Source organism: Copidosoma floridanum, unplaced genomic scaffold (genome assembly GCF_036245765.1).
Source record: "Copidosoma floridanum isolate Cflo_tuat_1 unplaced genomic scaffold, Cflo_Japanese_pri ptg000016l, whole genome shotgun sequence".
Lineage (NCBI taxonomy): Eukaryota > Metazoa > Arthropoda > Insecta > Hymenoptera > Encyrtidae > Copidosoma > Copidosoma floridanum.
Window position 1 is genome coordinate 6256958 of NW_028321893.1, and position 14123 is coordinate 6271080.

The following is a 14123-nucleotide window of genomic DNA, read 5'->3' on the forward strand; positions in this document are numbered from 1 at the left end:
TTACTAGTTGTCTCTAAAGTACTATTATTTGCTTAACTTGACTGAACTTTCACAATGCAAATCTTTTTCTGGTCCATCTTTACTTTACCCAAATATAAGATTTTTGATTACCTAAGGACTTTATTAACAAAAAGGCGGAATTTAGAAGGAGGTATAATTAAAAAGACAAACACAATTAAGCTTTTGAAACGACAATTTATTCTGTTAGCTTGATGTTGTGACATTTCATCTGTCGTTTTAACCTATCTGTTCTTTTAAAATCCTTTCTACATTTTTTACATATTTGTTTTTCATGATTTTTATTAATTACCATATGTCTGTTTAAATGTGACGATCTTCAAAGTTACTTATTTTTGAATTACTGAAAAATTTCTTGCTAAACTATATTGTTAATTTCTGATTTATTCTTGGATTCAATCTGAATAAAAATTCTTTTCGGATTCTTACATCTTAATAAAGCAGCGTATAATTGTCCGTAAGAGAATAAAGGTTTTTTAATATTCAATACTAAGGAATCAAAACTCTGTTCTTGTGATTTGTTAATAAACATAGAACATGCTAATACAAAGGAAAACTGTTTTCTATAGAAGACAAAAGGTAATGATAATGAGGTGCCAGTATTCAATGTTATTCTAGGAACAAAAACTTTGATTCCTTTTTTTCTTCTCATTATTATTTCTGCTTTTATATGATGATTAAATAATTCTGTTATTTTTAATCTTATACCTGTACAGAGACCGTCTGATTTACTTAAAGTTCTTATTAACACTACTATAGCATTTATTTTTAATTTTAATTCGTTTTGTGAAAAACCTTTTCTGATATTATTTGAAAATTTTATTGAAAAATGAATACTTATATTATCATACGTTTTATCAACTCCTTTGTGAGTCACGTATTCTGGTGTTGTGAACTAATTATCAGCCTGCATTGATAAATACACGAGTAATGTCGTATTTTGTCTACTCAATCTGTTAGTGGGGGGTTGGTGTGCAGAGCGTGCAGGGGGGCAGTAGCCTCACTAGTATATATATATATATAAAGTGCATTTTGATCTCCTAATTGTAAGATATTTCCTACACATAAATAAAATAAAAATAAATTTTTCTCTTTTCAAAAACTACAAATTATTTGAAATGCAAAGTAAAAATTACTGCGTTGAAAAGTAAGTTCCTATATTATCTGGTTTTAACATATATTAAAATAATTTTAATTATATGGTAAGTACGACTTAGATTTTTAAAAAATATCGTGGTTTTCATTTCAGTCAAGTTACTTATTTTAACACCACTTTGCTAAGAGTAAAATGGATAAGCTGTGACTAAATTATAAGAGTAGTTCGTGGGAATAATTGGGTTAACTTTCAAGGTATAGATTTATTATAAACTGATTTCTATGTATTCTTTGCTGAAAACTTTACCTTCGGAATTTGGACACTAAAAAAAGTACGATTAATTCGATGATTAACAATTTGTAAAAATTTTTTTTTCCTCAGTTTTTACCGTTTATATATATTAACTATAAAAATATCAATGAACGATTTTCTAGCACGACTTTGTTACTGCTTCTTACCAAACAAAAATTTTTTTACTTCGTTTTTATAAACTGCATTACAATTTTCGTAAATGTCATAGAATTAAAAGTAATAATTGTTACAAATTGCCATTTTTTTAAATGATAACACATTATTCGTTTATTGGGTGTTATCAATGCCCTCTTTATTTTTTTATAAATACGTATCAAACATTAATATATTTTTTTGACACCTGTTAAGTTTTCGTTATATACTCTATAACTATGTGCATCAGTGTTAAAAAATATTGAGGACAATTATGTAAGCTCGTTCTCTTTAAAAAATCATACAGTGCATTGATAAGACCTGGTCCTCAATTATTTTGTTTTATTTTCGTTGTATACTGAGGTAAGTTTTAAAAATATTGACATTAATAATATCTTATTGTCAAAAAACGAAAATGTATTATAATGAGTTAAGTTTGTTTTATCAAATTAACATAAATCATTTCATACTTTAAAAAAAAAGAGAATAATAAAATTTCTTAAAAAAGTAACCATAAGAAAGAAGTGCTAAAAAATGATGTATAAATATTTTTACTGTCAGTTGACATTGGCCATTAATGTAAATTGTTTAATGATATTTGTCTCATCAAGCTACCCGAAATTCATCATAAAAAGATTTTAATGAGTGTTACAAAAGCCAAAACATGTCTAGTATTGACAGCGTCTCGATTTGAAGCGTTCGAGCTTCGTTCTGTTGCATACGCTCTCCTAGAGCTCATCTCTCCCTGATTTTCTGCAGCTTCTACCTGTTCCTGCAGTCAGTTTACTTTAATAGTTATTATTATGTACTACACTATGTGGCACAGGTACTGTATATTTTTTTATTAAAAGAACAAGTCATAAGCCTTTACAAGTTTAAATTTTACTGCTAAATAATCAAATCCTTACAAATCATTCCTTACAAATTAAAAAAAAAGTCTCGGCTTCTGTGTATACTAAAACAGTTTTTTTTTGTTACTTATAAATAAATTTTACCTTCACAGTTATGTAATCGCCAGAATCAATATAGAGTTTTGAAAAAAGTTTAATAGTCTTAGACCTTCTTCAAATACTAGTATGCCTCAAAAAATCTTTAATAAGCCAGCGATATTTAATTTTTCTTATAAAATTAAAATGTGACGTTAAATTTAATTTGATTGATTTTGATTTTCCTAGCTTGGTCTCGCTTGCAATAGACGTCTGCGATACATTTGATGCATATTGCAAACAAAGCAACGAAGAATTTCTTAGAATTAATTGCTCAGAAAAGAATGCACTAATCTTGTAAAGATTGTATACACGTCCTATGATCAGCAGACATTCCTTCTACATGGAATTTCAACTTCTGAAGTACCACAGATCTTAAAAAATAAACACAATTTGGCACTTTTCAAATTAAACGCACAGTCTGCAACATATGCCCTGTACTAAGGGACCTATATATGGGCTTATTTTTATAAATTTCATAAGGAACAAGTTTTATTTACATGTGTATATAATAACATTGCATTATACCAGCCCTGTCAACGTTTTCACGTCAACGAGAATCCGTCCTGATGCAACGCACTTAAACTCCTTTAAACTTCTGCAACACCTAAGACGCCGAAGCACTCTGACACATCACATTTTCCACTGTACTCTTTAACCCCCTACTTGGCTCAGCTCTGCTCTTCCGATAGAATTTCTTTATCTAGAGAAGACCCTGCTGCAGACGGTCTTTCGGGAGGCGGACAGTTATCGAGGGAAAGGATCAGGACATACACATTACACACTCATACCAATGAATACACTAACACAGAATTCATTTTTGCTTACTCTTTATTGTATTTACATTGGATGAACACTTAATGAGAATGGTAGCTATCTCCAGAGATAACTCACAAGTTGCAGATCTTTACCCACATCCCAGCGCTCATATACATACACGCACACAAAGTTTCCCACAAGCGACCTAGAGAACTTCTAGCTCCAAGGTGACGATAATCTGGCTTGATTACGAGAACATTTGGCCACGATGCAATACCTTTAATTACGAGCTACCTCACCAGCTGCTCTGCCAAGTCTCAGTCAACGCTACGAACGCACACATACACAGAGTTCCTAATAAGTCCTGTTGCAGTAGATAGACGGCAAAGCTCTCTACCAAGACTCCCTGACTACCAAGGCTCAGACGACCTTCAACATCTGCACGTACTCTCCTCATTCTATTGCCACAGGCGGGCTGCCCCCTAGCAGACTGCCGAGACTCAGACGCCCACAATCTGCATGCCCGCTTTCTTCCCTCACCCTCGACTTATCCTACACACGAACAATCTTACCTTGTCACCGTATACGAAGCCTCTCTCCCGCACTTCCCTACTAGTCGCTAACTTTACTTCGTTAAATACCACCAGATAAACCATCTTCAGAGTAGATGCCAGTGTCGTGCTCCCATAGTGTCGCCCAGTGCCCTCAAGCCTCTCATGACTGTTCAGTCTCCAGCCAGGCAAGAGATGATACCTTTTGTATGTCGCCTTGAGCTGATGAATGGACGAAGATTGGATAACGTCTCGATGGTGCACACAGTCTACATTCTTCCCTCTCAAAGGCCCGTCAAGGAATACTCTCTGTCTTGCTGCTCGAGGTCTACTGTCTTGAAATCTCCTCTATCTCTTTCTTTTTCCTACCCATATCATGCAACTTAGCTCGCACACGGCCTATTTTTTGTTTAAAGCAGACGTACATACTCACACATTCTTGTTTTATTCCTGGCGAAATACGATTAACAAAAGACACGGTAAAATACGACTCAATATTTTAATTATCGCTACTAGTTGATAACACACTTTTCAATTTTCCTACCATATTATACTAAAATACACACATTTGTTTAAGTGCACAGTTATAATATTACTTAGAGTCCATTAATAATCATTTCTTCTTAATAGTCACGCTTTTCCCTTTCACTCTTCTCTTTGCTAGTCTCATCAGCTACATTACTTTGTCTTTTTCTCTTTCTTTCTCGCATGAAATTTAATAAAAAGACAACACACGTATGCAGGCATTAAAAACAATCATTAGGCATCCAAAATTGTACAAGTCGAGTTTTGGTGTATCTCGGCTCAAAATGAAAAATGACCATGTCGTCATAAGATAAACATTTTTAAAAAACCAGAAACTTAGCAAGAACTAGAAAAACATTGTTTACAAATTATTAATTACATAATTAAGCAAACTTTTTCCAGTGCCCAAACCCCGATTAATACATAGGAATCCGTTGGAAACAAATCTTGACTTGAAAAGTTCACTTATGGCTGTTTATTCTTTCTCGTAAACTAATATAACATATAACGTCATTGTAACCTTACTCATTGATAACTAAAACTTATCATAATGCAAAGAAATAGTAAAGAGCTGTTTCATTTTTTTTTGCTCCTTTAAGTCTTGAGCTGCAGAGACTTAAAAAGAGTTCATGGACATAGTAATGTTTTTTAGTTCCATCTTATCTCTCACTGGTATTTTTTTTTATTACACCTGTTGTAATACATTAGGCTCTTTATGACAAAGCCATTATAAAGCGTTTATTTGTCACTTTTTTGATTTTCATAAACTTTTTTAGCATTTAAGTTAAATGCTTTTATTCTGGATTAATTTAATTAAGATTACAAAAATCTAAATAAATGTAAAAAAAGCATTGAAAACATTAAGTAAAAGGGATGATCTTAAGTTATGACTTCTTAAATAGATGATATAATAATACAAATATAAAATTTATGACTTTCAAAATAATCAGCTATTTAGAAAGCGAGAGCTACTAGATATTTTTTTTCTTACACAAGTAAGCGTAAGACGATTAAGAGTTTTAGGTATAAGATTGTATGTATGAAACAAAACTTAGTGTATTTATACTTCAGTAGAAACAGGTGATTAAATAAGTTTCTTAGATTAAGCAGAAGGCCAATGCATAAGAGATCCAGATTTCTCATACAAGATATGAAAAATTACATGGACATTATTTACATCAGATAATCTCTGTAGAATTAAACTACAGTAAAGCTCACTTTACATAGGTTAGGCAAACAAAAACCGTTGAATGTGAATAAAAAAGTAATAAAATATTTTTTTAAAGTTAATCTAAGTAAAAAGTATAACTTTGAAAAGAATATAATAACAATTTTATGATGATAAAGTAATAGTTTCTAACAATAGATTTTATGGTTTATATTCCGTTTGTGTAGTTCATTACCATAAACAAAAACGTGTAAATGCTTGTTGTTACATTGGTTAGGTAAGATACGAAGTATAAGTTGAGAGTACGTAGATGTCAGAAACATTTTCTTTATGCTACTATGTTTAAATTGCTTATCATGATCCCTTACCTCAGCTCGGTACCATCCAAACGGCATTTTCTGAGTTGCAGGTCTATGTGCCATCCACATTGAAAAAAGTGATATCATAAAAGACGTTAAATCAGTGAATAGATGAGCTGCATCTGTGGCTATCGCTAAGCTGTTTGACCACACTCCACCTGTAACATTAGCTTTATGTATTTGAGAAATTTTGTCCTAAAAATAATTGAAGTTAATGGCATAATTATTTGTTTATATATTAATTCGCTTACCCAAACTTAGAGCACATTTACTTAGTTTTTTAAAAGAAAATGATAGAAGTAGGAGCTTAAGCCAAATAATAACAAATTTAAAACACGTATTCCTAACATTTTTTTTATATAACTAAACTAGACTCAAACAGGTAATACTCACTTTTAAAGCATATCGTTTTTTGGAATCTTTCAACTATATACGAGAAAAAATTTTTTAATTTAATTAATGATCGATCAAAAAACCTTTTATGACGTGTAAAAGCGTGATTTAAATTTAGTAAAACATTTTATGATGAAAATGGTAAAGTACACTAGGGTTGACAGTATAGTTTATGTGATTTTTGCATAACTTCGTATATTCAGCATACTTTCTTAGATAAACGTTTTAAAAGTCCCATTCAAGAAATTCTTGTAAACTAAAGCATTGTTTTAGTTTTTTCCAAAATAAACACTCATGCTTTTATTTTTTTCTTTTATTCCACTCGTCCATCTCTTTGTTAAGTCATGTCTAAGTTTAAGTCAGATACTACAAATATTTTATTTAAGATTTAAATCATAGTATCTACTATTACGGACATGACTTGGCTCTATCAGCTAAGCCAGCATCCGTATATTAGAGTGGCGTACAACTGACGACACAATAGTGCACCTAAGAGTGCAATTAGTGAAGCCGCTTTTAATGGTGATCGTAGATCCATGGTAAGCATAGAATCTCGCGAATTCTTAGTGAATCGGTTCGAGCTCCATCTTCACCTCTCTCTCGAAGCTAATTACTTACAATATTTCAGCCACTTTAATTCATTTATTTAATATTCTGGAATCACCCACTCCAGTAAGCCAACAGAGAAGGCCAAGAGCAACGAAAAATACTGAAGATGTTCGAGAAAGAATATCCAGCAGGAGATGCAGAAAAAAATATTATCCGGGACGATGAAAAAATACAGTGAGAGAGAGAACGAGTGACTTTCTTTAAATTTGATTGCTTTGATTGCGTAACGAATTATGTAGTCAAGTTTACTGTACTGGACTTCATTCTTATTATCATTGTTGTTTCGATCGTTATTATTTAAAAAAGATACACATTTAACTGAGTGGGTAAGATTTTTATATTTAAAATACTATATAATTATTAACATATTTTATGTTCTCATGTATAATTATAATATATTTCACAAAATAAATATACAACTATACGCACACATACCAAGATATTGATTGATCAGAATTATTATATTTACAGTAACGAGTGTTAAGAATATAAGAAAATTATCTTTTTATAAATTTTTATTAAGAAGAAATTGTTTCTTATTGACATGATTACAAAAATATAACTTGATTTGACGTTTTCGTCAAAGTTTTCTTGCATTTTCTTTCCTTTATTACTTTTTTAGATCAAGCTTGTATAATAAGTGGCTTCAGTCCTTTTAAACCATATTATTTACGCTTCCTTATGTCTTGTTGTTATTTTTTTTTTATTTTCCTAACTTTTCTTGGACTTTTCTCTTTTCTTACTATTTTCAATCATTGTTTCTTAAAAAAAATTACTCATAAAAATGTTATCCTTTTTGACTCAACTACGGTTGTAAGTTCTTGAAGTCTTTTTTTTATTGGTGCTTTTTTAAAAGTATTGAAAGTCGTGCATTATTTAATAAATACTTTCTGTGGAAGATTTTAATAGGAATAAAAAACCTTAACAAGGTAATTAGTAGCGCTTAGTGAGGAGCTAACTTTTATTTTATTCATACATTTAATCTCAGTTGGTGCAGTCTCCAAATTCCAAACTTTGCATTGGAACGCATAAATCATAGTGGAAAAAGAATTCCTTAAATTTTTTATGAGATAAATGTATTTGTCTGGCGTTTTGAAGGTTTCTTGCATTTGTTTTTTGTAACCGTCCTTACTTTAAATTCAATTACTTTCACAATACGCATGACCGTAAACATGACTAAGAAGTTTAATAAAAACCTCATATTTTTTTGACAGTATTAATCATAAATTAACCATTAAATAGTTTATGATCTGACTGCCCATCACATCAGAATATAAAAATACTTTGATGTAACCATTATTATGTAATTTGATTGGTGATGCATGATAAATTTAACAACTAACAAGGTAAGCACCTTTTTTAACGCACCTTCGATAAAGTAAAACATTTAATTTGTATCTAAATCAAGTATATATGTATTATAAGCTTTAAGCCACAGTAGCCAACTGTAAACCTGACAGTTACTAGAAGCTTGAGCAGAAGTATATTTTTCCCAAAGTTGAATACGCATTGTAAGACACCTTGTTTCATTGAAGCCATACGTTTTTTAATGTCTTAACGTTTACGTAGCTATTATTTAGTGATGTTCAGAATACTTGTCACCTCTTTCCCCTTACTTTTAAAAACTTTGAAAACATCGAAATGCGGTAAAGAAATTTAGCTTGCAATCTTTTACAGAGCACATTAAATTTTTCGTTCATAGATGTTTGAAAAATTGCAGATGAACAATAGTAACATTGTTCGAATCAGTTGGAAAATAATAGTTTGCATTGATTCTCTTAGTTTGACTCTAATTACACAAATATCTTTTTTCCCTGACATAGCCCTGCCGTACAAAGGAAAAAAGATATTTGTGTAGTTAGAGTCAAACTAAGAGAATCAATGCAAACTATTTGCCTTAATAAACCAATAAAAATTTAAGGTTTTGTTCTGGAAAAACTGTTTTATGGTAAATCATATATGATCTTGATAATAATTACAAAAAACCATTTTCCAACGGGAATCGTAAAAAAGATGTACTGACCCTTGAGACTTAGTGCACTTTCTTTCTTAAAAAAAGGGTTAGTGTCCTCACGGCCTTTTTAGTCCTAAAGAGATCAAGACTTTACAAACTAAACAATAAAAAAAAGGTTAAGTAGCAGTTTAGAATGACTGTAATTTTTAATACGGATTAGTACAAACCTTCCATATTTTCATACAAGTATTTTTTTTTATTCATAATATTCCACTTTGTTTCCTTATTACAGAGATAATTTGATCATATTTTAACATTTTATGATTGTAACACTTACCCAATTTTGACGGATGAAATAGTTTATTGAATATTCCCGAAAATCTTTACCGATCACAGTTTCAAAATTTTGCTAATGGTAGTTACGTAGATGGACTAAATTATTTAAGTAAATTACCTTTTTATCGATAGAACAAATAATAAAATTATGTAAGAAATTGAAAAAAGTGAAGTATAGTTAAAGTTTGAAAGGTACTAGTTTGTCAAGAATATCTTTTTTTTCTGTTCTAGTGTCCCTCGATAAGTACTTTGTTTTTCAACGAGTAGAAATCATTTTTTTAGAATAGTACGTTTACGTAGAAAATCACAAACAATAAATTCTCTGGCATAATCTTAATTGTATTTTATACGTAAGCTCCACGATCTTCATTCGTTTTACGGCACAGAGTTGTAGACAATCTGAACTTTTTTTCTTTTTGTGAATGAATGACTTGCCTAGTCAAAACAAAAAATTAGAACGAACTAATGACTTAACGAAAACTTTACGTGAATTCATTTAACTGACAGATGATTCAAAACCTTGGAAGACAAATAAATTACTTTTTTTTGTTGTTGACGATTCAACCTGGTGGTAAAAGTGGTCTGTGGCCTGAAAACAAAAAATAATAACTCAATCGATTTAGTTTAAACTTTGTTCAAGTTTATCAAACATATAAGAATCGATAGAAACGCTCAGTTCAGAACAATTATCTAACCACAATTCTAAAGATTGTTTATCTCGATTGATTACAGAAATGGGTGGTAAGCGCTTGTTACAGGGCACGTTCAATTTTTTTTGTTCGTTCGTTCGGTTCGTTCCTTTCGTTCACACAATTTGCTAATATCTATTAAGTGAGCTCAGATGTTTTGTATTTATTGGCTTGAATCATCCACTTTGAGATAACTTCTGGAAATAATAAGAGTAATAACAGTAATAGTGGTAGTTTCTGATTTGGTATGCCCAAGGGCACAAAACTTTGATTAAAGGTTACCAGCTGTTTTGTTAACATAACAATTTTGAATCCATTTATTTTTGCAGTATAATTACTTTTTGCAAGTCTAGGAATCAAAGTTACAGCATCTGTACTTTTTAAAGCAAATATTATTAGGCCATCGTTGTTTAGTATATAACCAAAAATTTCCAAGAAAAATGACGTACAAACTTTTACATTGACTTCGTCATCTCTTGGCAAAAAGTCACTATACTGTCAGTGACGTTTTTTTGATTTATTACATTTCCTATAATTAACTGGGACTTTTCTTACATAATTAACTATTCAGGTTCTTCTTTCATTTATGGTTAGTTTTGAGACGATGTTGTTAATCACTTGTCTTCTCTCTTTAGAAATATCTTTACTAGACTCATCTTTGTATACTACTGCAAGCAGTCAATATTTGTTCTCATTTTCATCTTCTTCATTATTGAATTTTTTCTGATTTTTAAAGGAAACAGTATGATTTTCAGAAATACTATTAACAGATAACACTGAATTTTCAGAACTTTTCAAAAGTTAAAGATTGTCTGCTTACGTATTATCATATCCATACTGGATGAGCTGATCGCGGAAGGTGAGTGCATTAAGGACACATCCTTAATTTTGCGTGGTTTATCGACGCTTTGAGAAAGTTGAATGCCATCTTCCTGATTAATCACTGGTATATTGTTAGGAACTTTACTTTCCGCTTTGTCTGAACAATTTATGTTTGGGCTAGGTTGAAAGTAATGAGATTGATCAGAGCTTTGAAATGACGAATGTACTCACGTTGATTAATGACAGAATCGTTGTAATTAATTTCATCAATTTTACGTAAGAGATCAATGCTCTGACTGCGTTGATAATAAGTACAAGATGGATCAAAGCTCTCAGATGGCTGAATATACTCTCACTGACTAAAGGTTAAATTTTTTTAATAGTTAATACGATACAATTTTCACAAGATGTAAAGAAATACACAGAAAGTTTCAACCTCACAATGACAAACACATATGTATTTAATTAAATTGAAAATACTCTTACTTCATTTCTAGCTTTTTATAAAACACAAACTTCCCACATTATATTATTTCTTAAACGTTTTGTTTCTTTTTGATTTGTTTTATATATTGTTTTTAACTGTTGTTACATACCATAAAAAAGTAAATATTGACTTCCAGAAGTAATAGTTGTGTACAAGTGCTTGTAAGCAAATTTGCTCTCCCACTTTCTCCCTACAGTCAATGAGTTTGAGTATCAGATTATTCTGTGCGCACTGTCTACTACTTGCCTGCTGATCGTTGCTTGCTCGACTACTAATAACTTTAGTTTGATTACGTATTTTTAACTGATACTTTGCATACATATTTCCGTAACGTAGTGGCACAACTGTCCTGTTGCAAGTTTTCTGACAGTTAACAAATAGTAACATTGTTTTGAACCCCAAAGAGACTTGGGCGTTCTCAGTGCAAGAGAGAGTGACTACATATATCTAGGTACAGGCCAAGCACTAAATTGGTTATTCGATCTGGCTCTTCAATTTGAGATCGATGTTTTCATTCTTTGCGTTATTTAGTAATAAAGTATGATTGTATTAGAGCTTATCGGAAACCTTTTTTTTTTCTTATACCTACACCAAAATAATCTATAAGCTTATAAATTTTCAGTTATAACAAAAACTTGTTTTACTAAGTTTACATCCATTGTTACACAAATCAACTTTTTGGAACCATTTTTTAAATTGATACGTAATACAAAAATAAAATCTGATACAGCAAAACTGTCTGATCTTGAACTTCATACTACATATATTTAAGATCGTACTACATATATTTAAGAATATATCTCTGTGTTCAAATGACTGAAAAGCAGTGAAATGTATCGATACTCTTTTGAATGTACTATAAACACATACGAGTGATAATCAAAGAATAGCATTTTGAAACTATAACTTTTGAGGTAACTCAATGGACTCAAAGGTCTCTTTAGTACACGTCTCTCTTACTCCTATTTGCTATGCGCAGTAATCTGAAAGAGTGCGACCAGCACGGCAAGAAAGAAGCAATACTGGGTAACACGATTATATACCGTGTAATGGGCTGCAAACTTTGTTAATTATTTTTTGTAGTTTTAAATAATCTTTGATACTTAAAGTGTTGATTTTCACTATCAAGAACTTGGTTGTTAAAGTCAATACTTTTATTTTAATGACGTAAATAAATATCAGCATTTAAATTGTGTGGTTTGCGAATTCAACTACTGCATATTGTACTATAGAAGCATAGTTAAGAAGGCTTCGTTTGCATTGTGGCTTGTAGCGCTTTTACGCTGCTTAATACGTATATACATTTTTTCCAACATCTGAGGTGTGAAATTCTACACCTGAAACATTTAAGGTGTGGAGTTCTTCACCGCTACTACACCACTGATGCCTCTTCTGTTGGCTTCGGTACGTTTGTATTGTTTTTTTTTTTGCTTTTTGTTTTTGATTCTTTACTTAAGGATCAAGGCAATTGCCACTGATCTAACAGTAGACCCGCTGGTACTGTCTGGTGTGTGCCTCAACTGCTGGGCACTGGGGCACAGTCGTGTATTGTGTCACGTTCCTGTAACAGTCATGTTCTGCCAAAATTTTGGACGACGTGGCACCAATCTCTCCAGCTGCCCACGTTGCATCGACGCACATTGGAAGTATTTGTGGTGGCGGTATGGGAGGCAGAGACGATCTGAAGTCTACGGTCAGTAGGTATCTCATTGGTTTGACCCTGCACCCCACGTATCAACTCAAACCACGGTGCAATAAAGGGACCTACATTATCTTCTTAGGGCAACCTAAGACCTCCCAACCGATTTGCGAAATCAGATGTTGAGGATAGCGATAAGAGACCAGTAGGAGACCTTAAAGAGAGATAGTAGTTGTTTTTGTTAATAATCTCCTATTTTAGTACAAACTTGCAGGATGATAGTGGCTGAGTTAAGTTTAAAAAAAACTATTTTTTTGTAGTGACTAAAGGAATTTCGATTTAAGAGAGAGTATTTGTTGTTTAGGAGAGAAAATTGCGACGAACTCGCAGAGTCAAGCACGCGCACACAGAGGCATGGCTATGGTAAATCCACAAGTTTATGTGCACGTGTCTGTGAGTGTGCTTGATACCATCGAGCAATGCCTCTCAGGGCATGGGTCGTGAGCGCGTGCTTGGTGAGCGGTGCAGACGTGACTTGGGCCTCAGAGGTGAGGCTTATTGGTTGGTGGTAGGTAGACGGTTCGTGACGGCACCTCCACTCTTGAGGGAGTGGAACGGTCTGAAACAGGAGGACCAGACCGGCGAAGGTGCTGGTATGATTTTCTGGTCAAAACTTAATGCCAAGAAGGGTAAATAAATGACTGAATAAACAAAAGAGGGCGCGAAGGCATGATTAGCCAATCAGCAATCGTTGATCGACGGTGGACGATCGATCAAGAGATTGATGGTAGGGGCTGTTCCGAGTTATCGAGCAGGTAGAAGTAGCTGGCCCGAGCAGTAGCAAAATTTAAGTCTCTGTGAGTAGTCGTTGAGATTTTGTTAGCTCTAAACTATCGAAGAGGAGGATTTTGTGAAGTCTTGTGTAGCTCACGATTTGTCTGGATTTCCTTCCTAGGATCTTGTGACCGGGAAGAGAATTCCAGGGTCTCGGCTGGCTGGTTGCGATCGGGCGGCTAAAAAGGTTAAAGAGCACCTGGGCTGGAGCCAAGACCAGGTAACAGGGGACCTAAGAGACCGGGGAATCGCAAGCACCAAGGTGAGTACTGTTAATACTTAAGCAGTGGTGATAGTGTGTGCCAGGAGCACGAAACCGTGAGGAGGACGCTAAGACTCCCTCATATCGGACTAGTAGCTGGTAGGGGTGGAGAACTCGTGGCTAGTTTACTTTGGAGTAAAGAGAACTCGGGTCGTGAGGTGCACCTCGTGCCCTCCTTGAGCATAAGGGGCA

The 14123-nt window shown here is 32.9% G+C and overlaps 1 protein-coding gene across 1 annotated transcript in view; it reads right to left on the reverse strand.

Moving 5' to 3' along the window:
- LOC106639265 (proton-coupled zinc antiporter SLC30A2) overlaps window positions 1-14123 on the reverse strand; it is a 700309-nt gene that overhangs the window by 484492 nt on the left and 201694 nt on the right. The window contains exon 4 of the mRNA XM_089592401.1: window positions 5916-6064. Within this exon, the coding sequence (XP_089448527.1) occupies window positions 5916-6064 (149 nt within the window). The remainder of the gene's footprint in view (window positions 1-5915; window positions 6065-14123) is intronic.